General features: G+C 39.4%; 1 protein-coding gene across 2 annotated transcripts in view; it reads left to right on the top strand.

Annotated features, from left to right (window-relative positions):
* Positions 1-430: 430 nt before the first annotated feature.
* The window catches only part of LOC126284613 (retinoblastoma-binding protein 5 homolog), an 86,045-nt gene continuing 75,260 nt past the window's right edge, over positions 431-11,215 (top strand). Inside the window, exons 1-3 of one of the 2 annotated variants that reach the window (XM_049983678.1) lie at positions 431-645; positions 730-755; positions 946-1,118. In XM_049983678.1, coding sequence (XP_049839635.1) covers positions 627-645; positions 730-755; positions 946-1,118 — 218 coding nt within the window. In that variant the 5' untranslated portion in view covers positions 431-626. The remainder of the gene's footprint in view (positions 646-729; positions 756-945; positions 1,119-11,215) is intronic. The other variant, XM_049983677.1, reaches the window with a different exon arrangement.

Below are 11,215 nucleotides of genomic sequence, written 5' to 3'. Positions count from 1 at the left end.
ATAATAAGCAGCTGCCATCTTATATTCATCGTTGGAATCCTTGGTCATAATGTCCCACAAACATGTTCGACTAATACATGTTTCAATAAATTCAGCAATGAGCTCCCTAAAGTACTAACAAGTATCAACCATTTTAGAATTTACTTTGTACACAAAGACTAGAAGGACTTGACAACTGACTCAAGCACGGGACGTGTGAGATTTGCACTGATCTCGTGTGCATGATTTGTTTGCAGGGATGTATTCTGCGCCCACAGATCTGACCAACTTTGCTCAAACTTCCAGGTTTTCGAGCATTCTATATATGCGCAACTCTCCTATCCACACGCTACGAGTTGTCAGTGCAGATATGATGGTCGCATACGTATGAACAAACATATCGTTGAGTTCGGACCGCCCTATGATTTGCTTGTTGGATGCAGTGACTTTGCAGTCGTATATCTTGCCTTCTTATATCGATCGAGGGGGTATGGATAGAAACGCTGACTTTTGTTGGTGTGCGGGCCATGAAATGGTTTATCTTCTATTTTGGTTGAGAGCTTTGCTCAATGTCAGGTTCAGGCGGTATTTTGTTTACTAACCAAGTGCGGTTAAAGGAGAAGCATCGACTTTATAAGTGAGTGATAATGAATCTAGAATTACTAGGTAAGTAGGAACGTAAATGAGTTAATAAAAATGTATTATTAGTTAATTTTGAGTCACTCTGACGGTATTATTTTGCTTTTCCAGAATCTTTCGGACAAAACTACCCGGAGGTAAGTTAAGAGAGTAGTCATTAATAGGTATATGACATGCACAGCATGAAATTACTACCGTGAGTGATGTAATGGATCTGCCGCAATGCTTCTTTAAAGTGTGGTAACTGTAAATGTGTATGTGTGAATACACATGTTGTTATGCTTATTTCGTACCAAAATTGAATATAAATACAGTTTCTGTATCCAGGAGTTCGACGGTGCATTGGATTGTATATCGCTGGCCGTCACTTGCGCCTTCAACAAACGAGGGACGTTGTTAGCCGTAGGATGCAACGACGGCCGCATTGTAATATGGGACTTTTTGACTCGAGGAATTGCGAAAATAATAAGTGCCCATGTCCATCCAGTATGTTCCTTAAGGTAAGCTTTGGAGGATAAAAATTGTAAATTTGTTTAGTCCGTTCTGTCATCTCTATTCCTTTAATTTTCAGTTTTGCATTAATCGTTGTGTGGGACAGTTTATTGAGTAGGGTATAGATGTTTCTGCGGTATGTTATTTTAAACTTCGTTGGGTAAACATGTTTCTACGGTATGATACTTTAAAGTTTAAAAGTGTACAGACCCCTATTTTATGTTATAAAAACTTTCCACATTCATTTACGATTGATCTTTACTTTATTTCATGTATGAACTACAGAATTATCCTTATGGTGTATCTTTCGGCACTCTTTTAATTCTTGAAGCTCTTTGTAATCATATATACATCAGATGCTAGTGTTTAAACGTTACTGCGTAATGTATTGAAATAAAAATGAAGTGATAGACAGCTCTGTCCATCAGAATTATTGTTCACTGATGAGATTTGTTATTAGCAGTATATTTAAGTTTGAGGGTTGGGTTGTTTGGGGAATGAGACCAGACAGCGAGGTCATCGGTCTCATCGGATTAGGGAAGTATGGGGAAGGAAGTCGGTCGTGCCCTTTCAAAGGAACCATCCCGGCATTTGCCTGGAGTGATTTAGGGAAATCACGGAAAACCTAAATCAGGATGGCCGGACGTGGGATTGAAGCATCGTCCTCCCGAATATTTAAGTTCGAAAACAACTACAAATACAGTTGTTGTTGGAAATATGTAATGCTGAATGTTCTTACTATGCTAGTGTTTAAACGTTACTGCGTAATGTATTGAAATAAAAATGAAGTGATAGACAGCTCTGTCCATCAGAATTATCTCTGCTTTTTATTATTTATAATTACTTCTTGCAGATCACTGTGTAATCATCTTTCTTTTTTGTAGGAAGTTTAGCAACATTCCTGTATCATTTGTATAATGAATGTAAATGTGTTTGCTGGGCAGTATGGTTGTATGCCTTCTGTTGTCAGTTTCAGATGAACTGTATTATGATCAACCACAACAGAATTTTTTTAAATTTTTTTCTGTAGGCTAGTTCAAAGTGCAATTCCTTATGATGTGTAACTCCCTCTCGTGAGGAAGGTAAATTGTTATAATTTTACTGAGATGCAATGACTCATGAAAGGGGTAATTATTTCACCCTGAACCCAGTTATTGTGTGGAGATCTGTGTTGAAAATTTCCCGTCAGAGACAAAAAGTAGCTTCGATGAACTGCTTTTATTATTATTATTCTTCATTTAATTACTGCTTTGATTCTATTATTATTATTATTAAGGATTCAAGGAATTAGTTCTTTAGTATTCAGTCTCTCTAAGAAGAGAGTTTAGTTGTCTGAAATGAATAAATAATCAAACAGATCTCACTGACTGTAAGCTGTCTTCGATGTATCTGCCAGCTGTCAAACTGCGTGCTGTATCTGTAGGAATGTTAGTGTATGTTAACTATGGTCCAATTGTCCTTTCAATGGGAAACTGTTCGTCGAAGTGGATTTGTTTCAAAGTCTTTAAATTAATGGGCATATAGAGTTTGCGGGTTCAAGCTTCCACAATCCAAAGAAATGTCTCGAAGGCAAGCACGGATATTGTAAGTGTGAAACCATAAGATGGAAAATAATTTACACAATACACACCTTGTTTATGCTGCCGAGAAATTGGTTTATTGGCTTCTTATTCTCACATAAAATCAGAAAATGCCTTTCAGTTAAAGATGGTGGTTTCACAACAATGCTTTCTATCTTAAGCCATAATACATTTGTCCATCCTCATTAAAATCAGAAGCTAGACTGCATCTTTTCACAATAGTTAACATCGAACCAAAGCTCTCCTATTTCAAGGAATAGAGGGAGCGTCAGCGATAATGCTGCTCTCTCGTAGTCAGTTGCGCACGAGGACGCTTCAAATAATATCTTGTTTGACCACGTATCTTTTACTGTCGCATGACACTAACTATTGCCAGGCCCTTTCTATGCGAAAATTTTCTGGATTGGACAATTGTCATCTATTAGATGTTATTTTGTAAGGGAGTCTGCAGTTACTATATGATCTTAAGACCAGTAGCTTAGCGGGCATGCTACTGGGGAACAAGCTTAGTCTATCATAAATTGCCTCTGTATGTTGAAGCACTTTATGCGAGCATTTGTTTAACCTTGCCCACATTTCTAAGGTTTAAAAAATCTCATAAAACTATACAAAATTTACATACATCAGTTGTACAAAAACTGAGACGTGTTTTGAATTTACGATTAATTGATTGTAATTAACTTTCGATATCTGAATGTTACTATTGAAAATTGGAGATTCATTTTGTGAAAAGAGAAACCTTTTTTCTCCACAATCTTGTTAGAGAAGAGATGGTTGATGATGCGGTTCTTTGTTGCAGAGTTATGATGTTACAGGAGCGGGAGGTTGTTGGAGAGGCAAGAAGGAGTAGAATGTGAGGGTAACAGTAGACTTTTCTCAAAACAGTTATGTCCACTTAAGGTACTGCCCTCATCATGGTTACATGAGATGTAATTCCACATGCATTACGTTTTACCAAAGCTATATTCCCCAGAAAGAATGGATTAGTCACACCTGTAGTAATGGTGCAGCAATTTTGATACGGTATGGCTTACATCCAAATGCTTTCAATTAGATAGATTCCAGTGGCAGTTTCGGGTTTATATGCAATCCATTACACACCAAGTCAACTATTCTTATTGCTACTACCAAAAAGGTCACATTTTGGTTCACAGTAACTCAATAATTCACCACATCAACTACTGTCATCCATGATGATATTATTGGTTATTCACAGAATCACATCTTCGTCAGAATTGAACACAATAATACACCACACCAGAAACTGTTGTCCATGATGATATTGAAAAAGTAACAAAACAAATCACCATCACTCTTTTGTAGCTCCAAAAGTTCTGTTTTTCTAAGAGCATTAACAAGACTTCCATCTGAAGTTCCTTATATCCTTCAATGCATGATGTTCACTGCCATTGTGGTTTCATCCACCAAGAATTCACAATACTTCAAATTGAAGTTTCTTGTGTTCACTTTAATGGGTTTTTATCATCACACTGAGGCTCCGTATTGAGTCACTATTGTTTACTCACATTATCACTGTCTTGTATATTGTCTTCAGTTTCATGTTCACAAACTAACCTTTGTTCTTCATTAATTCATAATGTCCAGTGAATTATACCCATACCGACTCAAGACGGCTCGCCTGCACATTACTGCTCTCCTCCCTTCCAATAATTGTAATAATACTGAATACATTAAAGCTCCTGACTCTCAAGGAAAAGCTTGGGCAGTCTCAATCTGTACCTTATTGTTTTTAACCAAATCGCCAGAGCACCTGACCATCTAGTTTGAATCATGACTGGACAAAAGGTTAATTTATTTTAGTTTCAACTAACAATTGCTGTTAATAACAACATGAAAAGTGAAAAATTCAAAGTAAACCTCTCTATCACTAGCTAATTCTTTGACCTCATACGCATGAAAAGACTCAAATACATACTACCAGTAATAACTTACTGCTAAATAAATTTCATTGAAAAATCACACATTCATTGACACAGTCTAAAAACATCTCCATTCTTAACTTTTAATAATTATCTTATTATTAAATACCCGAGATTTCACACTGATATTTTCACCAGCGTCCCCTTTTTTCATGTGTTGTTTGATCAGTTGTACTCATGATAGCATTTTAGATGTTGGTGGGGGAACACCCCCTTCACTTTCTCTGACCCTATGTACTGTAAAGAAAGCAGGTGTTGACAGATGTGAAAATTACCGGACAATCAGTTTAATAAGCCACAGCTGCAAAATACTAACACGAATTATTTACAGACGAATGGAAAAACTAGTAGAAGCCGACCTCGGGGGAGATCAGTTTGGATTCCGTAGAAGTACTGGAACACGTGAGGCAATACTGACCTTACGACTTATCTTAGAAGAAAGATTAAGGAAAGGCAAACCTACGTTTCTAGCATTTGTAGACTTAGAGAAAGTTTTTGACAATGTTGACTGGAATACTCTCTTTCAAATTCTAAACGTGGCAGGGGTAAAGTACAGTGAGCGAAAGGCTATTTACAATTTGTACAGAAACCAGATGGCAGTTATAAGAGTCGAGGGACATGAAAGGGAAGCAGTGGTTGGGAAGGGAGTGAGACAGGGTTGTAGCCTCTCACTGATGTTATTCAATCCATATATTGAGCAAGCAATAAAGGAAACAAAGGAAAAATTCAGAGTAGGTATTAAAATCCATGGAGAAGAAATAAAAACTTTGAGGTTCGCCGATGACATTGTAATTCTGTCAGAGACAGCAAGGGACTTGGAAGAGAAGTTGAATGGAATGGACAGTGTCTTGAGAGGAGTATATAAGATGAACATCAACAAAAGCAAATCGAGGATAATGGAATGTAGTCGGATTAAGTCGGGTAATGCTGAGGGAATTAGATTAGGAAATGAAACACTTAAAGTAGTAAAGGAGTTTTGCTATTTGGGGAGCAAAATAACTGATGATGGTCGAAGTAGAGAGGATATAAAATGTAGACTGTCAATAGCAAGAAAGTGTTTCTGAAGAAGAGAAATTTGTTAACATCGAGTATAGATCTAAGTGTCAGGAAGTCTTTTCTGAAAGTATTTGTATGGAGTGTAGCCATGTATGGAAGTGAAACATGGACGATAAATAGTTTAGACAAGAAGAGAATAGAAGTTTTTGAAATGGGGTGCTACCGAAGAATGCTGAAGATTAGATGGGTAGATCACATAACTAATGAGGACGTATTGAATAGGATTGGGGAGAAGAGAAGTTTGTGGCACAACTTGACTGGAAGAAGGGATCGGTTGGTAGGACATGTGCTGAGGCATCAAGGAATCACCAATTTGCTATTGGAGGGCAGTGTGGAGGGTAAAAATCATAGAGGGAGACCAAGAGATGAATACACTAAGCAGATTCAGAAGGATGTAGTTTGCAGTAGGTACTGGGAGATGAAGAAGCTTGCACAGGATAGAGTAGCATGGAGAGCTGCATCAAACCAGTCTCAAGACCGAAGACCGCAACAACAACAACCACCTCGATTTCGGAAGAGGGCCACAAACAGCAGCTGATACCAAAAAAAGTGGCCTGTTAGGTATAATCGAGCTCAACAACCCTTTTCTACCTTGATGATTATCCTTTGATCTGTGGCATAAATCACATGACTTCAATATCGTGGCTATTCTCCGTTTACCGTTAGGTATTTAGCAATATTGCTTACTCTTCGACGCTCACTTAGAGGCACTGAAGTGACCCCGTGGTAAATGCATAAACCTTACCAGATCTTCTACTCTATTGTCGGGTACACACACACACACACCAGTTTTTAGACTTTTCACTCCCCCTGTGAACAACACACCATCTACTAGCTTGAAATATTCTGCCAGATTGGCATTGCTCTTTTGTTCCAGCAGCTGTTTGACCTTACTCAAATGCAGATCCTGCTCTTGTAATTCCGCCATGTTCTTACATATATCTAAATAATATCTTCGGCGTGCTGTATCCTTTATTAACGAAATCTAAAGTTCGTCTTCTGCTTCCCCTTCACATACATCCTCTTCTAAACCTTCCGGCATCCTTGATAATGCATCTGCAATCAGGTTATCTTTGTCATTAATATATTCAATGGGAAAATTGCATTCTTGGAGAAATATTGTCCAACGACTTAATCTCATGTGTAGCTACTTGCATGTTTGTAGGAAACTTAATGCCTGATAATCACAGAATAGTTTAGTCTGAGATTGGTATATATAATAGAGACATTTTCTAAGTGCCCATATTATTGCCAGTGCTTCTTTTTCAGTGGTGGTATGAGCTCTTTCGCAGTTGCTCAAGGCCCTACTAGCAAATGCAGTTGTGCAGAATGTTGTGTGCCCTTCAGTTTTCCTGATCTATAATAGGCATGCACCCAAACCAATATTCAAACAATGGAAAATCCAGGATGGAATGTAACATTATTGTGAAAAGGCAAATTGCTACTCACCATATAGTGGAGATTCTGTGTCGCAGATAGGCACAACAAAAAACATCTCACAAATAATAGCTTTAGGCCAGTAAGACCTTCGCCAGAATTAGACAGCACACACACACACACACACACACACACACACACACACACACACACACACACACACACACACATTCACACAAACTCAACTCACACACAGATGAGGCCGTGGGTCTGATTTACATACATAGCCACATCAGGTATTTCATTTAATACATTGATAAATCTAGACAACAATCTGTTCAGTTGGTCTGTCTGTTCAGTACTCAACTCGGACAATTTGTCAATTTTTGTTGTGATTGGCTAAATAACTCATTCACATCTGCTACTTTTTCCTCGTCTGGACACATGCTCGATCTGTTGCTTGTTACCAGCTGTATGCGAGCTCCCTCGCAATAGTTCCCATGAATATTTCTTGTCTACAGAAGTGGTATGTCAATGTCTTGTGCTTCACTCTCCATTCTCAAAATACCACACGCAAAAGCTATGTTTGCATGTGTTTCCCCAAAAAACTCCAGCATTAGGATGCAATTCACAATTAATCCCTCAGCAATTAGAATTGTGCCCTTATAGGCTCCATTCTCCAAATACACGATTATAAATGCCTGCCTCCTAATGAGCTTGGACTTGGAGTTTGCAGTTACTAACTGGATATACTGGAAACATTGCTTCCTGGCTCAGTTTTTCAAACAAATTGGCTGAAACCGTCTACTGTTTCACTTGTGTCCTGAATGATCTTTACTTCATTTTTTCAATTCTGTGCTTAATTGCTTATACTGAAGTTAGCCTCTCCTCAACTTCACACCTTGTCTGCTCTGAGAGTAATTTACCTCTTAAAAAATGCCCGTTGTTGTATTGTAGCATAGCCAAGTTACTACCACTGCCCCTCCAATTCTTTTCGACCCTAGCACTGGAGCTGGCGCAGGCCCTTAAGCATTTTCCTGATTTTTGTTGTTATTCCTGTTTATATTTTTGCCTATTTCTGTTATTACAAGCGTATTCTGATGCCAGTCTGTCACATTCGCATTCAGTGGTACTCTCATACTTTGTTCTTGTACGTTTACTTGGTTATTGTCCCAAGTTTGATTTCCACTGTCGTACTGTACATAACCTAGGTGATATCTCCTGTCAGGTCTTCCCACCTCATTTGTTGCCACGTGCTGCGCGCCGATCATTTGTCTAAAAGTGCTGATATTTTTTGTGTGTTGTCTGTCCATTATTCTCTGCATGCTTTTTGTCGTCCTCTTGGATTGTGTCATATGTGTCCAATGTTGACAAAAATTCTTCAGTGTCATGTTCCGGGATTGTCATGGTTTTTTTTCTGATGACAGAGGTTAATTTTGATTTTAATATCTGGATGATATCTTCTTCGCTCATCACATTTTGCTTTGTTGAGGTATTTTTTCGAAATATTTACACAATCCTCCAGACGTTGCTGTAAATGGTTCTGGGTTTAATACTTCTTTTTTAGCCTCTCTTGTGCACCGTGCGACCAATTCTTTTGACAGGAATGCTCGTGTGAACCCTTCATAAGTAGTGCACATTTTTATGGCATCAAGAAACCGCATTTTGCTTTCTCCGTGCGTATATCCTGCTAGATGCTACATCTTTCGGTACTCACTCCAACCACTTAGTAAAAATGTGAGTAAAACCCCTTATGAACACCACCAGATGTATTGTCTTCTTTTCCGGACAAATTGCTTGGAATTGTTCATATTTTAGTAGCTTTTCTTCACTATGTTTACTCTCTCCATGTTTGTCCCAAATTATGTGCTCATTTTCTGCCAACTTGTAGAATGTAAGCAGATCTGCTGTTACTTTCTGAGCTGGTGGTGACATTTGCCCAAGGATTATTCGATACATTTTCCTGTATGTTATTCATAGATGACACTTGACGCATCTCCTTCAACTAATCTGGCATGTGTGAGAAGTCTTTTTCACAGTGTTAAGTCTATTATAATAGTAATGCATACACAAATGACAAAAACTTAACCCAAAACACATATATTAATACTTTTTCATTTAACTTTCAAGTTTATCTCAGTCTTGATTACTAATTGTCACTCAGGAAAAGGAAGTTACCACAAGTCAAAATTCAGTAATTATTCAATTCGTATACCACTTCTAGACATCCTATCACGTAGGGGGCCATTCGAACCACCTCTCACATAAAATGTAATTTTACTGACATGTAATGATTCATAGGAGTCATTATTTCACCCTGAACCCATTTATTGTATGGAGATTTGTGTTGAAAATTTCCTTTCAGAGACAAAAAGTAACCTTCATGAACTGCTTTTGTTATACCACCACAAAGCTTTTGTTTCTCATGGAAATATTGAGGACAAGTTTGGTGAAGTGGAGCCTCTTAGTAAGATGCGGTTGGGCTCACTGTTAATCAAGGCTTCTTGTGCCTCCCAGTCCGCAGCCCTTCATGTCTGTGATCATCTTGGCAATGTCCTGGTGTCTGTTACTCCTCACCTATCTCGGAATATGGTGCAGGGAGTGATTTTTCATTGGGACCTCATCCTGCAAACTGATGATTAACTCCGGGCTAATCTGGAGCGGAGTGTCGTTCATTTTGTTTGATGTGTGCAGAAGGGTTGCAAAGACAACCCACCGATACTGGCTCCTTCATTCTGGCTTTCGAGGGGGTACACTCCCAGAGAAGGTCAGGGGTATGTGCTACAGACGTGATGTGAAGCCGTACATCCCTCCACCCATGTGGTGCTTGCGTTTGGGGCATATGTCTTCCTACTGTACGGCGGGCCTTCTATGTGGTGACTGTGGAGACCCTCTCCATGAGAGAAGCCCCTGTGTTCTGCCACCTGTGTGTGTCAGTAGTGCTGACCGCCACTCCCCTTGCTCGCCAGATTGCCCAGCTTACAAGAGAGAAAAGAAGATCCAAGAATACAAGTTCCTAGATCACCTGTCTTATGCTGAGGCTCGCCAAACGTATCAGAGACTGCATCCAGTGTCACTATCTTCAACTTTTGCCTATGTTACTTCATTTCCTCCTCCTGCCTCTACCTTACCCCAGCCCCCCCCCCCCCCCCCTCTCTCTTCTCCCCCCCCCCCCCCTGCAGTTCCCATGGCATCCCATCTGGAAGATGCTCCCCCTCCCTCAGTGGTGGATATAGAAAAACCTCAAGGAGGTTAGATGACCTTGGGCAAGTACAGAAAGGGCAACAGCCTCAGAGAGTGCGGGGCAAAGTCAGGACTTGTGGGCACCAAGCAGCAATCGGTACTGTAATTGTAAACTGTCAAAGCTGCATTGGTAAAGTACTGGAACTTCAAGCGCTGATAGAAAGCACCGAAGCTGAAATCATTATAGGTACAGAAAGCTGGTTGAAGCCAGAGATAAATTCTGCCGTAATTTTTACAAAGGCACAGACAGTGTTTGGAAAGGATAGATTGCAACCGGTGGTGGTGTGTTTGTCGCTGTTAGTTGTAGTTTATCCTGTAGTGAAATAGAAGTGGATAGTTCCTGTGATTAGATTAGGAACTGAGACACTTAAAGTAGTAAAGGAGTTTTGCTATTTGGGGAGCAAAATAGCTGATGATGGTCAAAGTGGAGAGGATATAAAATATAGACTGGCAACATCGAGTATCGATTTAAGTGTCAGGAAGTCGTTTCTGAAAGTATTTGTATGGAGTGTAGCCATGTACGGAAGTGAAACATGGACGATAAATAGTTTCGACAAGAAGAGAATAGAAGCTTTCAAAATGTGGTGCTGCAGAAGAATGCTGAAGATTAGATGGGTAGATCAAGTAACTAATGAGGATGTGTTGAATAGGATTGGGGAGAAGAGAAGTTTGTGGCACAACTTGACTAGAAGAAGGGATCGGTTGGTAGGACATGTCTGAGGCATCAAAGGATCACCAATTTAGTATTGGAGGGCAGCGTAGAGGGTAAAATCGTAGAGGGAGACCAAGAGATGAATACACCAAGCAGATTCAGAAGGATGTAGGTTGCAGTAGGTACTGGGAGATGGAAGCAGCTTGTACAGGATAGAGTAGCATGGAGAGCTGCATCAAACCAGTCTCAGGACTGAA

This window comes from Schistocerca gregaria, chromosome 8 (assembly GCF_023897955.1).
Source record: "Schistocerca gregaria isolate iqSchGreg1 chromosome 8, iqSchGreg1.2, whole genome shotgun sequence".
NCBI lineage: Eukaryota > Metazoa > Arthropoda > Insecta > Orthoptera > Acrididae > Schistocerca > Schistocerca gregaria.
The sequence above is the reverse complement of the archived record's forward strand: the minus strand, read 5'-3'. Positions and strand labels throughout refer to the sequence as shown.